This window comes from Diadema antillarum, unplaced genomic scaffold, assembly GCF_040938485.1.
Source record: "Diadema antillarum isolate AM-2024a unplaced genomic scaffold, OU_Dant_1.0 seq00001888_RagTag, whole genome shotgun sequence".
Taxonomy (NCBI): domain Eukaryota; kingdom Metazoa; phylum Echinodermata; class Echinoidea; order Diadematoida; family Diadematidae; genus Diadema; species Diadema antillarum.
The window spans coordinates 242,919-260,159 of NW_027272555.1; the positions used below are offsets into that span (position 1 = coordinate 242,919).

General features: G+C 38.4%; 2 protein-coding genes across 2 annotated transcripts in view; one reads left to right on the forward strand and one right to left on the reverse strand.

Annotated features, from left to right (window-relative positions):
• The first annotated feature begins 1,391 nt into the window (after positions 1-1,391).
• LOC139712996 (uncharacterized) lies at positions 1,392-4,421 on the forward strand. The gene has a single exon (XM_071624775.1). The coding sequence runs from the start codon at positions 1,392-1,394 to the stop codon at positions 4,419-4,421; it is 3,030 nt and encodes a 1,009-aa protein (XP_071480876.1).
• Positions 4,422-16,712: 12,291 nt separating this feature from the next.
• LOC139712986 (uncharacterized) overlaps positions 16,713-17,241 on the reverse strand; it is a 159,595-nt gene continuing 159,066 nt past the window's right edge. The window contains exon 9 of the mRNA XM_071624766.1: positions 16,713-17,071. Within this exon, the coding sequence (XP_071480867.1) occupies positions 16,863-17,071 (209 nt within the window). The 3' untranslated portion in view covers positions 16,713-16,862. The remainder of the gene's footprint in view (positions 17,072-17,241) is intronic.

The window sequence follows — 17,241 nt, forward strand, 5'->3', positions numbered from 1 at the left end:
GCAAAATTTGGGATTTTAGGTGGATTTTTGGAGGTGACTCAGGCATTTTCATGTGGTGAACGAGTGTGCTAGTGTGTGAAATGATGTGATATGCTTGTGCTGTGACAGTCGACTTTGCTGCCTTGTGATAAGTGGTAAGTGTCCGGATATTGGAGGCCGGCCGAAAATTGGGGTTCTTACTCTACTAGTCATGTACATTCCATTTTGGGGGTACCTGGTATAGCATGAGATTTCGTTTATCAGAGTGAGACGGTCAAAATTGGTTGAATTGCGCGAGTCTCACACTCAATGCGTGAGAGTTGGCAGCCCTGCTATACGATTACGTGTGTTAACCGCAGACAGCGGCAGACTTTGCCTTACAATAAATAAATTTAACCACTATGGCACTAGCACTACCAACATGAAACACTACCACATATCCTGACATCAGGTTTCTATACTAGCTGCGAAAATATGGCTGGAAAGTGCAGCAAGAACGTCATCATCAGACTCTACCCTCGTGTGAAAACTGCTGTAAAACATACCCGGTAACTGTTGTTAGACTGTAACGGTTAACAACGCGACGTTAGTATTAATGGCAGTCGTCTCAGTCAATGTCAAATGACAATGAAGGATTCTAATTAACTTCAGAAGAGAGAGGGCGCGCTCGCCGGGGAACGGACGTGTTTTTGAGAGCTCCTGATTTACATCCCAGTTTTCCACGAAATCTCGGATTATATTCAACTGTTTGTTAATATCTGAAGAGAAATTTGTCACTGTAATGATTACTTTTTTTCATGGAACGTAAGTTGAGCAATAAAATGGAATTTTAAGTCTTCCTTGGGTTGAGCTGTTTGCCACCCCCCGACCACACTGTCACTGGGAGATCCAACATGGCGGCCTGCGTTAGTCGTCGGTAGCGGTACAACGTGAGTAGAACCCAGACCGACCGGGTTATAAGCAGAATGGGTTCACGTAGAGACACCATTGTGCGTTCAGACATCCTCCTTCATACCCTAGTCCTTATTGTTTGTTTTTATGTAACATGTTGTAGTTGTGGGTTTGAGAAAAACACTGCTCTGTCTAACACCTGCATGTCAGTCGTGAATGGTCATGTACTACAATGCCATGCCCGTGGGAATAGATCTACATTCAGCATCATGCAGTTCCACCAGTGTGCTAGAGTGTCAACAGCATGGAAAATAACCCACTCACACCAAAGTAAACTGAGATCTGTAGTCCTACTACTGATACTGAGCGGAGACATCCAATCAAATCCTGGTCCTAGAGTGAAAAATGTTTTTCCGTGTGGAGTCTGTGAACGACCGGTAACATGGTCACAAATTGCAGTATGCTGCTCAAATTGCTCAATCTGGCACCACAAGTCGTGTGAGAGCATTGCTTCGCAAGACATGTCTCACCTAGAGAAGTCAGAAGTTGTATGGCACTGCCACAAGTGTAATAGCGCTAACATCGACAGCTTCACCTTCCATAGCTATGAATTGGAAGAGTCAAACATCTATTTCCCACTCACCAACCTCAAGGATTCGCTGGATACATTAAGCTCCAATGAGCCCTTTAGCCCCACCTTTGCCAGTAGCCCACGTAAACAACGTAACTTTAGAAAGAGAAGCCAGCGAACATCTACACCAAGTCCGACTAGTGGTGTGACTGCCCCAAGCCGGGAGACCACGGCCCGTCGGAGTACCCCTTCAGAGTCATTACCTGACAGCGAAAGACCAAGTACTACCTCTGGCTCTAGTCTGGAAGGAGAAAACAGCAGAACCTTCCTGAGAAACACTGGTAACCTTAGACTCCTGACTGTGAACTGCTGCAGCCTGAGAGGAAAGACGGCAGAGTTTAAGGCGGCGCTCCAGTATGTTAACCCCGATATAATCTGTGGCACAGAATCCTGGCTCCAAGGAATCAAACCTGGCCTGGACCCAGGAAAAGATGCCATCAAGAATAGCGAGGTGTTCCCATCTTCATACCAAATCTACAGAAATGATAGAGATGGCTGTGGAGGCGGTGTTTTCATAGGAGTACAACAGGAAGTTATGTGCAGTGAACTCCCAAACGCAGTCACGGAATGTGAGATCAATTGGACAAAGATCCAACTGCCGAGATCAGCTGAGGCATATTTTGGAGTCTTCTATATGCCTCACCGCAGTCTCCTAGATGTCAAGCGACTTGACGAGTCCCTCAAGAAATTTCAAGGGAAGGAAAACAAAACCATTGTGATTGCAGGTGACTTCAACTGTCCTGATATAGACTGGCAAACTCTCACCCTGCGTCACAATGCTCAAGACAGAGAAGTCCAACAAGCTTTAATCGACCTTTCATTGGAACACGGACTGGTCCAGATTCACAACCAAGCTACGAGATATGATAACATCCTAGATATCGTGCTCACTAACAACCCAACACAAGTGAAATCGTCGTACAGCATCCCAGGTATAAGTGATCATGCCATGGTGGTCACGGACTTCGACATGAAACCAGCCATTGCAAAGATACCACGGAGAAAGATCTACAAGTACTCTCAAGCTGACTGGGAAGAGGTGAAAAAGGATGTAGCCAACATATCTCAGATGGTCATTGAAAGAAAGAGGCAAGGGACAAACGTCCAAGACCTATGGACTATGCTGCGAGACTCCCTGTTAGACATCATAGAACAAAGGATCCCCTCCAAGTCGAGCAGCAGCAGACAGTCACTTCCCTGGTTTAACCACAAGCTGAAAAGAATGGTGAAGAGGAAGGCACGACTGTACAGGAGAGCCAAGAAGACTAACTCATGGGCCGACTACAAGGCCTTTCAACGCCAGTGTAGACAAGAGTTCCGTCGAGCTGAGAGGGACCATCTCACCTCCACCATCGTCGATGAACTGGAAATCAACAAGAACTCCAAACCCTTCTGGAGCTACATCAAGGCCAAGAGGAAAGACAGGAATGGAGTTCCTCCCCTCATGCTGGAAGGAAACCTTGTGAAGGACAGCAGGACCAAAGCAACCACCCTCCTGCAGCAGTTTACATCTGTGTTCACAAGGGACCAGACCAATCGTATGCCCAGCATTGAAAAAAGCTACAATTGCTCCCTCCCTCCTCTGCAGATCACAGCTGATGGAGTTCTCAAGCTATTACAGAACATCAACATCCATAAAGCTTGTGGACCGGATAACATCCCTACCATTATCCTGAAGCAGTGTGCCACCGAACTTGCGCCAGCTTTGAGTGAGATATTCCAGCTCTCCCTGGACACTGGGGTACTACCTACTGACTGGTTGCAGGCCAACGTGACACCAGTTTTCAAGACCGGGGATGTCCACCAGTCGGCAAACTACCGTCCCATCTCTAAAACATCAGTCACATGTAAACTCCTGGAACATATCATATGTAAACACCTCCTTGATTATTTAGAAGAAAACAACATCCTAACTCACCTGAATCACGGTTTTAGATCTGGATACTCCACCGAAACCCAGTTGATCACTGCCCTCCATGACCTGTTGCATGCAAACGACCAAAGGAAGCAATCAGACATCATAGTGCTGGACCTTTCGAAGGCTTTCGATAAGGTCCCCCACGAAAATCTCCTACATAAACTTACATCCATTGGAATCACTGGCCCCACCCACTCATGGCTTAGAAATTTCTTAACAAAACGCTGTATGAGAGTCGTCATAGACGGAGAGAGCTCCCACGATGCACATGTTGATTCAGGTGTACCCCAGGGAACAGTACTCGGGCCCTTATTGTTCCTTTGCTACATCAACGACCTACCAGACACAGTGAGGTCGCAAATAAGGCTGTTCGCAGACGACTGTCTCCTTTACCGTCAGATCAGGAACCAGGAAGACCACCTCATCCTTCAAAACGACCTGACAGCCCTGGTCTCTTGGGCACATAAATGGGGTATGTGCTTCAACGCAGAGAAGTGCTATACTATGAGTGTCTGCAGTAAATCATCCTACTTCTATCAACTCAACAGCCATATCCTGCAGCACGTTCACGACATCCGTTACCTAGGAGTCACTATCTCTGACGACCTGAAGTGGGAGAAGCATGTCGCAAAGACCACGCAAAAGGCAAATTGGGTTCTATCCCTCCTTCGGAGAAACCTCTACTTCTGCCCTGCCAACGTTAAGCGAACTGCCTATACTTCACTCGTTAGATCACTCCTTGGGCTTGAGTACGGTGCCACTGCCTGGGACCCATATCTACAAAAGGACATAAACAGACTTGAAAGTGTCCAACGAAGAGCTGTCCGATTCATAACAGGGGATTACGTGTCCAGAGATGACGGCTTTATCACAAACAAGCTGGCTGAACTTTGTCTCCCAAGCCTGAAGGAAAGAAGAAGGAATCTCAAGCTCACCCTCTTCTTCAAAGTGGTCGGGGGGGCTGGTGCCAGCTCTCCCAATTCAAACCTTTGCTCAACCTAAAAAACTTAGACGACGTATCCGTGTTAAGCAATTCACAAACTGCGATACTGTAAATATCTTGGACAGACAAGTGACAAATAACAGTAAGTGCTTTAATCAGCTAAGAGCACAAACAGAACAATTCAGAAACTCATTCTTCCCGTCTACTGTCATCGAGTGGAACCACCTGAGTGACGCCACTATTAACTCGCCATCAATCGCCTCATTCAAAAAGGCCATTGATAGAACTTTCTAATCACCTCTGCGCCCTCTCTCATCCGATGCGTTATGCCCAGTAGGGCCCTGCATCGTAAACATCCAGATCCAGAAGTTTTACACAATTTCTCACTGCGAGTGACAACTTGATGTGACTCCAAAATATCTGAAATGGATCTGAAATACAATTATTTACAATACAATTTACTACACATTCATTATTATTACTATCTAACGTTACACACTTGGTGCAAACACAACTGCACGATATAAATGCACCGGTTTGTTGTTAGTCCCCACTGTCAATGTCAATGACACTGTTTTGCACTGACCTGCCTTCTTCGTTGGTGGATGTCTGCAGTTCCTTCAGCTTTTGAAGTGCGAATGTGCGGAGAGCATCCTGCAGTTCACCTGCCATTTCACTTCATTCCATTTTACTGAGATTTAGGTTTGGATAGACAAGTGGCTCTGGAATATGGCATTTATTTCGGGAAAACAATACGACTGTACTAGAAAGTATATATTTACGAGTGGTAATGAAGCGAACATCAATGTAGCCTCGCGCGCATACTACACTGTATGTAGCATATCATCACGCGATGCCACATGCATGCATAGCTAGCGCATTATTACATGCAGAGATCCCTGGCGCACGATATGGCAGACGAATATTGCGAAAGGCAACGTACCCGCTCTGAACCAAAGTAGACAGCGCGCTCTACTGATCCGTTTAGACCAGTTCGTAAACTGCTGTCCTCTCACACCTCTCTTTTCGAATCCATCTCGCTCAGAATATATTTCCCTCTTTCTCTCGGAAGAAATCTGTTTTCTTGGGTATTAGCAAGGCTTGGTATTAGTAGCGATGGATCGGCTGATGGAGTAATGGGGCAATAAAAAAAAAAAACTAGTGAAGACGCAAAAATCTTCCATATCGTAACGTTGTGCATAATACACTCAGCAAAAAAAGAAAAAGAAAATAAACACTCTTTCCAGTTAAAATTTTTCGTAGAAGATTTTGATAAAAATCATTGTGTCATATACCATATCAACGGTAATTCACTTGGCTATCAACCTTGTAGGTTCATACAAAGTGAAACTTTACGCATGAGTGAACACATTCGGTTTTGTCCTCCAAGGCAGAAAAGAACAAATTGCAAAAATTAACATATTGAAATTCATTTGCACATTCGGCCCTCCAAGATAGCAATGATAACAAAAGACCAATTTAACGCAATGAGAGACATGAATGAAATGGCAGAAATAAATTTCTTTTCCCTCGTTTCTCTTTATATTCTAAAACAAATATATAGTAGAGAAACTGAAGGTGGAACATAAAAACTTTCTATCAACTCAAACGTTAAATGACATAGGGAGTAAACCTCAAAGGAGGTAGAATAATTTCTTCATTTTACCTTTTAATTAAAGAATTTAAGAATGCGTGAGACAAATTCAAGAACCAAATATCATTTCAAGTTTTGATAATTTGGAATAACGTTTCAAACTAAACCTTCTTTGTTACATTACTTTTTCTCTTTGTCTTTTGACTATGGATTTGAGTCTTTTGACTATGGATTTGACAGAAGATTCTTCAGTTTGCTCCATTATTTTTTGCCTTTCTTTATCTTTGGAGGGTTACAGACATTATAGAGATCATAGGTTGATTTTTTGCAAAACAATTTGCATTTTTATTGGGTTGAATTGTCTTTTGTTCCCATTGTTATATGGAAGAGCATACACGCTTGAATATCAACTTGTCCATTTTTGCAACTTTTACTTTTGTGCCGTGGAAGAGAAAAACGAATATGTTCACTCATGCGTAAAGTTTCCCCTTTTTATTGACCTACCAATTAAGTTACCTTTAACATGGTATGTAAAACATTATTATTAGCCAAATAGTCTATGAGAAAGATAAACTCGAAAAAGTGTTTACTTTCTTTTTCTTTTTTTTTGTTTTTTGCCGAGTGTATATCTATGACAACTCGGCAGAGGCCTGGGCAGGTTGTTGCTGCAGTGGGTGCATTTATGATTGGATTGGATATGAGACAGGAGGGGAAAAAAGTTAGGAAGAAACTTGGAAAGATTTTCAGAATACCACTTAGGAAAAAATCCTGACTTAGAAAAAAAAAAATCTTCCTCGGAAGGATTTCAGAATACCACTCCACCTGTCTTTTTCTTCTCGAATCCGCATCGTTTACTCCATTCTTTCTCTCTGAAATAGTCTGTTTTCTTGTGTGTTAGTATGAGTGATGGAGTGTTACTGTTAGGGCAATAAAAACCAACAAAGAAGCAACAATCTTTTGTATCTGGACGTTAGGCATTTGAACAGAGAATTAGTATGCTGTTACATGTGGGTACATGATTGGATTGGATAAGAGATATGATGAATCATCATAGAATAAAAATGCACATAAACAAAGTAACTAGTATACAACAACTTCCGGTATATCTTGCAGCAAAGATGTTGGATATGCTCCACAGGTTTATCATTTCATCATGCAAGTATTATAGTAATAAATTGCCTTTAACCCTAACTTACCTGGGCTATTTAGCAGCTTGAATTCCTGGGGGGGGGGGGGGCATTATGGCCCCCCCCCCCCTTCAGATCTCGGCCGTTGATAGCGCGATCGCCGCAAAATTTTGCATGAACATAAAGCCGGATGTAATCTACAAGACTGTTGAGTTGAATTTTCAAAAAATTTGCATTTTCTATTTTAAATCAATTAATTATGCAAATATAAGCAAAAAACTCATTTTCGTCTGTAATTGGCTTATAAAAGCTTATGGAATGCTGATTTTTGGTGTAAATATTTCTAGTGACATTCTGAACATTTGTGCGTAAAAAAATTTCAGTATCAAAATTAATTTCTCATGTTTTTTATTGTTTTATCAATTCTTAGTATTTCTTTGTTTTTTTCGAACTTTTGTTTTTGTTTTTTAGCAGAATTTGTCATACACATTTTTTGAAGCATGATTATACTAAAATAAATTGATTTCAGCCATTAAAATTAAAAATATGAATTTTTATATGAATTAATAGAAAAAACACAATTTGTATTGACTTTGTGCACAAAATCATGTTTTTCAGCAATTTTGGGGTTGACGAAAGTTTTTTGAAGGGGCGTAGCTTCGGAACGGTATGCCCGGGCGTGACAAATTTTGTCTCAACAGTTGCGCGAGACTTGAAATTAAAAAGTCAGTGAACGGCACGGTCAAAAAATTTTGCGCGCCGGAATGGTCGCGGAATTCATCGAGGGGGGGGGGGGCATTGTGGGCCCCCCAGGTAAGTTAGGGTTAAGTCAGATGGAGATGGGATAGAATAAAACCCATGTTTAACCAAAGTTTTGGATTTGGAAAATGCAGAAAAACTACAGCACTGTAGCAAAACACTTTGGTGACTGAACCGCCCGAAGCCACCTGTCACAGCTAACATTTTGTCTTTTTTCAAGCAGAATACAAATTCTACTATGTATTCTCACACTATGCCTTCAAAACCAAAAGACATAAGACGGGTTTAATCAAAATTTTTGGACTAAGTGTCATTTTACAACGTTTTAAAATTAAGTCCATCAACCTTTTGAGTGATGCCTCACTTGTTACATGACAAGGAATAATCTTGAAGTTGTGATTAAACATATCATAATTACATTGTACATTCTAATTATTTTCTTTGTCTTTCAGCAGCTTCAATCCCAAATATTTGAAGAGTTTGTTCGCAAAAACCAATAAGTCCATTTTTGAAGATTTTGAAGTACGATCTCTGTCATGAATTACAAAATAATACCATTTAAATGATATATTGTTCATTAGATATAAAGGTACATTTTTGAAGTTATGATCAAAAGAAGCAAAAATTTTCTTATAATTCTCTTTACTTTTCTTGACCTTTAATCGAAAATATCTCCATTTGGCAAATATGGACTTATCGGTTTTTGCGAACAAACTCCTCATTCTTAAACATGAATTGAGTTGACTTGTGTTGCAATCAAATGTCATTTTGTCATGACTCGAGTCAAGATTGTGACTATCACAAGCATAATTTTACCCCTATCCATATATCCCTTACAAAGGAAAATAATATGTTCATTCAAGCACTCAAAATGATTGTAGCCTACATCCGAAGAGTTATATTGCAAAATGAGCTAAGCGCCATTTTTAATCATTTCGAAGTAAGTCCATCTTAGAGCAAAATTAAACCTTTCCAGTAATATCTCATTAACAAATAACAAGAAACATTCTAGAAGTTATGATTAAAAATATCCTGTATTTTCTTATCATGTTCTGTTTTTATCAGCTTTATTTAATAACTAATTATAACAATAATTATCTAAACTTACAAAGAATGGAGTTAGCTTGTTCCATGATAAAACTCTTCACATGTATGTTTGTCCACTGGGGACAGTAGAGACATAAATCTGTATGAAGGTATATACTAGTTGCTGAATCTTAAGCAAAATGTAGTAAATTTAATAAGGTATTCCACTGTGCATTACTTGTATGATCTTAATCATATAAAATGAACCCCATTCCATACTACTAGGCCTACTACATTTGTACATGCACTACTTTTTAGAATATTATGTATCCTTGTAAATACACACACACACACACACACATACACATACATATACGAAGAGTTTGTTCGCAAAAACCGATAAGTCCATTTTTGAAGATTTTGAAGTACGGTCTCTGTCATAAAGTACAAAATAATACCTTTTAAATGATATATTGGTCACTACATATAAAGGTATATTTTTGAAGTTATGGTCAAAAGAAGCAAAAATTTTCTTATTATTCTCTTTATTTTTCTTGACCTTTAATCGCAAATATCTCCATTTGGCAAATATGGACTTATCGGTTGTTGCGAACAAACTCTTCATACACATAACTATCATGGCCATCAATTCATGCTACAGTATTACACACACCCATACATGCACAGACAGACAGACATACACACACACACACACACACACTATCTCTCTCTCTCTCTCTCTGATCTTATTATCTGAGACTAATCCACAGGTGAGATCTAAATGACAATCACAAGGGAAAGGGGGTGATTTTTAGCTGTTTTCTTACAAAAGTGTTTATTTTATTTTTTTATTATGATCCACATTTACCACTCCTTGCGTGGTATCATATTTTGGCATCTATACAACATTATCTTATAACGACTCCATTGGCAACAACGACAACAACAGTACGTAATACATATCAAGGTAAAATGGTTATATAAATAATATATCATACTAGACAGCAACAACTGCTAAAACTGAAACCTAGGATCAGCATACAAAACAGACAAAACGATTTCATAGACTACAATTTGACAAATAAATCTGGCAGTAAATAAGCAGTAGCCAACGTGCCACTTCTACAATATAGAGTGGTCCACATTGAAAAGTGAAATAGAAAACAAAAAACAGGAAGACAGTGAAGAAGTGTTTGTAGTTCATAAATAAAAAACAATTTCCAATATATTGTTGAAAACATAGAAAAGAAAACCACTTAAATCTCATTAGAATACAATGTTACCCTCAAAGTAACAGTGGGCGTTTTGAATCACTAAAGAAGCAATACAACAGCAACTGATCAGGGAAATATTTTGTGCTCTATGCACCTGCAAAAAGGAAGCAAGTGAGCCTATGCTTGTGCCCTTATAGGCTAATAAATTAGCAAGATTAATTTGTCATTTCCATTGACATCATAATGTTGTGACAAGAAATTTCAGCAGGATGTTTATTTCTGCTCAAATTTTGGCTTTACTGCAGACACATCCGGCCAAGTTAGATGTACGTGTATATTAATAATTCTGATTTAGTTGGTTTGTCACTTACTTCCTTTTGTAAAAATTGGGTATTGACGTGTGTCCTCATACATGGAAGTATGAAAATCATGACTGTTTTGATGTCACTGGCTCATTCATTAAGGAGGAAAATACCTGGTATTGCTAAAAAGTGGCACAAAAAGTGTAATTGTAGAAATGATCCCATGAGTAAGTTTGGCCAGTTAAGATGAATTTCAAGTGTTTTCAATTCTGCAGAATCAAATTATAGTAAACGTATAAATATCACAAATAGCAGAGGAAAATATTATTGTGCTTTCATTTCAGTTGTGCTAGTTTCATGTCATGCAAAGTGTGACAAAATATCCCGATGGCTTAGATTCCCACTTTTGCAGTACACAAAAGTAGTTTGTATCTCTGTTTTATATATCTTTAAAAAATCACTCAGAGGAAAAATACCAAGTCAATTCTTTTCAAAATTAGGATCATCAGAAAATAATGTCATTCTGCTGATTGATCATTAGAAAATAATGCCATTCTGCTGATTGATCATTAATCAAGATGAAAGTCTTCTTGAACTGGGATTTGCTAGCAATTTAGCTACAAATGATGTCATGTTCGCAAGAGAAACATATATTCCTACAACTATGATGCATTAAAAAAAAAAAGTGGTTGAGAGCTAACAGGGCCAAAATCAGTTTGAGGAGGAGTTGACATGCCGATATCATGACATACAGCTAATTTCCAAAAGAGCTTGAGCAACATAAGGAGAGATATTTCTATCTTAACCCTTTGAGAATGAGCTGATTTTGCTATAACATGCATTTTTCATATGTACCTGCACGAGTATACTCGAAACTAGTCTTCGACGCGTTAGTGAAAACCAAGAAAAACTCAACAAGGCTTTTAACCCATCTAAGATAGGTGTTCTAGCCCAAAGCAACAACAGAGTTAAACTTGGATGAAGATATGGGCAAAATGGGTCAAATGTTCAGATACACATCGTCAGAATGTCACATCCACAACATTGCTATGATCCTTAAAATAATGTCAGTAGGCTGCTTTTGGTCACATGACCAATACGTTTTCTGAAGTTATCACCATTACTATAATCACCAAATTAAAGATAAAAGATAAACAGCTTTACCTACAACAATGTGAAAAGATATAAAAAGCCTTATCAATCTTTAACAAATCATTTTCTTTAGTGTTAATTCACTGATTTCGAACACAGATTTAGAAGAGGAACTCCCACAAGCTATGTCATAGTTGCATGACACCAAAAGCACTTTTACCAGTTTCCTGTTAAATTCTGAAAATCCCTTTGACTTTACATGTATGTAGGGGCTACTAGTAGGCTAAAGATTAAATGTGGTTCCCTGTGAATAACCTGTTAACTTACAACTCAATGACTTTCAAATAACCAGAACTTCCCAAATATTTATTACATTTTGCTCGAATCTTCACTGATCTTTAGCTTTTGTTACACCATCCTCTTCTCTCTGTAAATATACCCCTTCACACTACGTGTGGCGGGGGTATAATAATACTAAAAAACACGAACAAGCAAAATAAACAGTGAATCTAATATGAACATCATCATACAATAAAACAACACAAAAACAAAACAAGATCAGCCATGTCTGACGTAGTGAGGTAGAACATGCCTTGATCCCTTCCATAAGAATGGATCACAAAATAATGGCACTGCATTCAAAATTAGGTCTGGCGCTGTTTGTAAAATTTCTGGTACCAAAAACGAGAGCACTTGTGATCAATCTTGTGATTGATAAAGAACAGAGCTGTGACATGCAGTGTTTTTTTTAACTACAAAAAAAGGGAGAAAAATAAGCAGATTTTTCCAGAACAGTGATATCGGTCACTCTGTCAGTTACATGTACTCTAATTTCGATAAACTATCCTGTGCTTTAGACTCTGTGCTTCCCCATTAGAGTCAACTTAAAAACAGACTGGAATTTCACATCAACTTGGCAATTTATGAAATTTCCCTCTTATGTTCATGCTTACTTGTGATCTATCAGTCAATTTTGTAAAAAGAAAAGAAAAATTCATTCTCTACTTTATTTCTGTTCAATTCTACTAGAAGATGTGTGACGTACAAGTTGACAACTACAGAATATTTGAATTGGTGTTAAATTTTTTATTTTTATACCAAATATTTACCACTGAAATTTTCAGCTGTCAACTCTACAGCCTTCACCAGCGGAAGAACCCATCTTTGCCTTGATCATGTGATGGTTGATAAGCAGGTTAGACTAAAATATAGGTAAATACATTGTATTTTGTATTGACATCAAAAGTTAAACACCGATTTCAGATGAATTTCCAACGCAGATGAGCTTCTACTTTAATTACAAAACATATGATTCATTTGAAACTGGGGAAACAAGTACTCTCCCAATGATATAAGCATTTAAAAAATGTGTTCTATAGCACAGAGTGTAATAATGAACAGCATTGTTGTCAAAACAATCTCTGGATGTTTACAGTTCTAGACAGACACATGAATAATTGTGATGAAATGATAATAACAACTTCATATGCAATGCAGAAAAAAGGAGATGAGCAAGTCTGTGACAATATGGTAATCTGAACATCTACACTAAAGAGGATCGGCACTTGTTACACAAGCTTCTCTTCTGTACACCTCAGAGACTCCAACCCAAAGCACCTTCTGATCTGGAGATTCTCCCGCCTGAAACCCCTAGCAAACGGGAGACTCCAAGTTGATGTGTTCGAAGCGCGAAGTTCCTAGGGTTCTACATGCTCCCTGGTGCTATCTAAGGTTTATTTTTTCAACATACAATAGCAATAAGTAAGAAATCCTTTCCAACGGGAGACACAGAGCCAGGGCGGGAGAAATTGAATCTCAAGCGGGAGAACGGGAGATTTTGCAAAAATGGGTTTTCGGCAGGAGATCTCCCGTCGAAAACGGGAGAGTTGGAGTCTCTGACACCTTGACCATATTGCATGTATTGTCCAGAGATTGAGTGACCATGACAGACCATACGTACAACATTCTCCATGTACACATACGAATCATAATTCAGGTCATATCATTGGTCACTTAATCATGGTATTCTTTCCCCAGTCACTTGGGGAAAAAAGACATTAAGTAAAAACATAGGAGTATTTTATTTCTAGGGAGAAATAACAAGGAAATGGCAATGGCAATTCTTATTTGTCTTGCTCCGATACAGCATTCTATCAAAATGACCAGAGCTATGCTAACATGTATAATTTGTAAATAATCTGCAATGAAGTCTTCATGAAATTGTGGCACATATTGAAAGAGAGCAACTAATCATGCATGCTGCTTGTCCAATAATGGGCTGACACAAGAATCCTATGGCCATGCCAGACTAATTTCACTGTCACTAAGAGACCAAACATTAGTACATGTATTCACACCCCAGAGAAGGCATTAGGGATGCATAAGAATCATAATCAATTGTTAACTTACAGCTTTAATGTACAGTCATCATTACGGTATATTAACATGCAACGGCTCATTGAAACAAAGCTTGAGGGAACAAACTCAGTTTCATAAAAAAGAAAAAAAAATGACACATTTAACACAGATGCATATAATAATCTGGTCCCATTAGAATATTCACATGAGTGTGAATTTTGAATATAACTTTTTACAATGATGCATAATGGTGACTTCATAAGTCATTTTGATTACAAAGTATGGATTGACAAAAGAATACAGATTGATCTATCCTGATTGATTTGAATATCAATACAACATCACAATTAATATGGGACAGTTGATAATAACTGGGGTGCAAATAAATAACAACTTCCTTGATCAGACAATTCATTTGTCATTAATGTAACATAGAATGCTATCCTCATAGTGAAACATAGAATATCAGGACAATTACACACATGTATTGATGCATTCAACACAAAGAGTATTGCTGATGAGTTTTTTTTTTTTTTTTGTAAAGCAATTTTAATGCTTTCACATACATTAAAATTTAATTCAGTTGTATATGCCATTTGATTTTATCATCAGCTGAATTGTAGGGAACAAAATTAATGTAAAATCTCATATCTTAAAAATCTTGAAAATTCATAAATTTGGCTATGCAAACTCTGGGTCCATTACATTAGAGACTACCAATGGGAGAACCTTGCACTAAGTACAATAAACAAAGAAACAACACGAATTCCTTAAAACTAATTCACTATTCTTCTGCAGTTGAAATGATTAGTAGTCATTTGTAATGTAACTCCTTAAGTAATGGGGTCTGGTAGAAATTACTATATTAAAGAGAAACGTCTTCTAAACTATGACAAAACAATTAGGCATATACAAGTGCACTGTTAAACTCATATTGCAAGGAAATAGAATGTATAGTGTGATATTTTGTTCATTGACATGGCCAAAACATGTGGTGACAATGCAATTTCTTTTTATAGTATGTGACAAATTGAATAATGCTGTCTTACAGTATTCTTAAACAAGGAAACAAACTTACATACATACAAAGTGTAGGTTTAATCTATTTAAGGAAACAAACTTACATACATACATAGTGTAGGTTTAATCTATCTTCCTCTTCTTCAGCCATATGGAATATAATGGAAAGTAAACCTCACAAAAGCTACACTTTATCAGCTATTTAACCACTTTCATAAATAATCACTTCCAGCAAAGCTGCCAGAAGCACAGATTACAGACGACACAGTACACAGGATTCGTAACCATGGCAATAAATACCCGTCATGCCATGCATAGATATAACAAAAAAGATTAGCTGATACAGGTGACACAAACACATGACATTTCTTATATAAAAATTGCACTATGATATTGAAAAAGGCTACAAAACTGAAACGAAGAAAATAAGCGTCTTTTGAAAGACCTACACATTCTTTCAGGCTTCTTCTCACTTTAATTATCTTACAATCTATCGCAGTATATCTCTATTTCTCTCCCATGAACACATCTCTGAAAGGGATCGTATAGTTTTGGTTGAGACCTAACATCAGATTTCTAACATTCTTTGGTGAGATAACGAGAAACCTCTTTATACGTACTATGAAAGAGCATGTGATTCCACAAGGAATTCACAGTTTATTTGATGAAAATTGGTTTGAAAATGGCTGAGATATCCAAAACAAAGTGTTCCTCCTAATAAAAGGTGGGACCCACCTTTTACTATGGTCTCTTTGTTTTATTTTGCTTTTGGATGTCTCAGCCATTCCAAAACCGATTTTCATTAAATAAACTTTGTCCAATGCACGTTGTGTAGGCAAGAACTTTCGCGTGCATTTCAATTTTGCAAATGTTGCCGCTCGCGAAATTCGCGAAATTAAAATGCATGCAAACATTCCTCATTTTACAGTATTGGTGGAGATGATAATTGGGCTTTTATCTTTTTGTGAGATATCAAGAAACCACTGAAATGTGAAATAGTACACAGTATACCATTCTTAGGGAATTCAAAGTTTATCTGATGAAAATCGGTTTTGGAATGGCTGAGGCATCCAAAAGCAAAGTAAAACAAAGCGATTTGTTTATTTAGTATTGCTCTGTTTTGGATATCTCAAAACCAATTTTCATTAAATAAGCAATGAATTCCTCTTGGAAGTACATGCCCTTTCATATTTCATAAGAATTTTCTCATTACCTCACCAAAAATGTTAGAAACCTGAAGTTAGGTCTCAACCAAAACTATACACTTCCTTTAATATTCATCACTACACATTACACTCTTCACTCACATCCTATTCACTTACTCGCACACACACAGACAGACAGACACACACACACTCATACACTAACACTAACACTAACACTTCTCTCTCTGTCAATCTGTTTAAATCCCTATCAGTCCACTCATTCATTTCTCTCTCATGTATCTCCAAACTCTCATCTTTGAACACCTTCTCTCTCACTCATCACTAAAGTGCTCAATCTCTCCCCTCCCTACCTCCCCCCCCCCCCCCACTTTCTCTCTTTCTCTCTCTCTCTGCCTCTATTAAATACAGGATATCAAAATAAAACTGCTCTGGATAGAAAACAAAATCTGTAAGAGGCAGAGGCTTGGTACAAATGAAAGCTCACTTCCAGACAACTAGTTCCACATCCTCCTGAATTTTCATGATAAAGAACATTCTCTCACCATCTGACATATTTTGTTCTCTTACAATTATATATTCCACATCATCTATTCATAACATGTGCAAGTTTGCATAAACAGAACAACAAGGTAAAACTTTTTACAAATAATTTTTCAAATGTGTTGAGTTGGTGCATACCATTTACACAGTAAATAATGAACATTATTGTGACAAACAAAAATAATACTATCGCCAAGAGAAAGTATCCCACACTTTGAACCATCTTTTTCTTTTTTTAACACATGTACTGTTCAGTCATCTTGAATTTCATGGCTTCCACGCCACGCCCTAGTGATGCATTGCTAGGGATAGTAGCTATTTAATTGTCTATTGCCTGGTAGCGTGTGGGAGCGCCATATCGTGTTGTCATTGGAATCCTCCGTTGGACTGACCCGGTTCATCATCCCGGGGCGTGGCGGGCTCCGCCAAATCTCATCGATGTTGATGCGATCCTCCTCCTGGACTGCGGCAAGAACCCCGTTGGCCCCACCATGACTCCCACTGGCACTCTCTGCAAGACATCAATGGAAAAAGTAACAATTCTTCTGAGGGTGAGTGAGGTAGGAAAACTGCACTGCAATGCCTGTCCCTTAACCCGTTGAAGATGAGACCCGAGAATACTCGGGCAGGTGTCTATTGAAATTGCATGTTATAGTAAAATCAGTCTGTCCTCAACGGGCT

Excerpts from the sequence above, each read along its gene's own strand:
- LOC139712996 (XM_071624775.1), top strand. The coding sequence starts at position 1,392 with ATGTCTCACCTAGAGAAGTCAGAAGTTGTATGGCACTGCCACAAGTGT.